Below are 756 nucleotides of genomic sequence, written 5' to 3'. Positions count from 1 at the left end.
ATATATATATATATATATATATATATATATATAATATATATTGTCCAACCCATGCTAGCATGGAAAGCGGACGTTAAACGATATATGTGTGTGTGTGTGTGTGTCCTTGGGTGTGATGTATATATGTGCCTGAGTATGTGTAGGTCATTGCTATCTGTCCTCATTAACGCTGCCTAAGCAAAACAGTGTCATTGTTTTAGATTCTCTAGTTGGCAAATTTTCCATAGTTTCTGTGGCTTGTCACTTTTCACTTTTTTTTCTTTTTTCTATTTTAGTTTGGTTTTTTGATGGGAAAAATAATTGTTAATGTTAAAGACACAGTCAGCGATTCCCAAATTAATGCTACTAAAGTGGAGACTTATGTCCGTAAGTGTACTTTTTTCATTACTTTTTTTTTGGTAGTTATTGAACTTTCAACTTTCACTTTCATTATCATCTTAGGGGCTTTGGAATCTAGTTCAAAACGGGGGCACCAGTTTTCATTTATGTTTTATGTAGTGTTTTTGGTACCGAAAGACTTTCAAACTTCGTATACTTATCTATTTTGTGTTATAGAACAGAAAAAAATGTTTGTTTTCGAAGTTATTTCATGTAAAAAATTGTCTTATTTCGATAATTTCAACCAATCACTGACAAGTATTCAGCTGTTTACAGTTGCTCCTTTGGCAGTTAAGCGGTTCCTTTGGCAGTTTAAGCGGTGTAAAGCGTATTTAATCTCCATTACTTCTGACATTTTGCAGAGAGGCAACACACGTG

At 33.3% G+C, this 756-nt stretch overlaps 1 protein-coding gene across 1 annotated transcript in view; it reads left to right on the top strand.

Moving 5' to 3' along the window:
- Window positions 1-756, top strand: part of LOC106873392 (uncharacterized) — a 9,919-nt gene that overhangs the window by 2,448 nt on the left and 6,715 nt on the right. Inside the window, exon 2 of the mRNA XM_014920738.2 lies at window positions 276-366. Within this exon, the coding sequence (XP_014776224.1) occupies window positions 276-366 (91 nt within the window). The remainder of the gene's footprint in view (window positions 1-275; window positions 367-756) is intronic.

Source organism: Octopus bimaculoides, chromosome 14 (assembly GCF_001194135.2).
Source record: "Octopus bimaculoides isolate UCB-OBI-ISO-001 chromosome 14, ASM119413v2, whole genome shotgun sequence".
Taxonomy (NCBI): Eukaryota; Metazoa; Mollusca; class Cephalopoda; order Octopoda; family Octopodidae; genus Octopus; species Octopus bimaculoides.
Note: the sequence above shows the minus strand (reverse complement) of the source record. Positions and strands in the feature narration are given on the sequence as shown.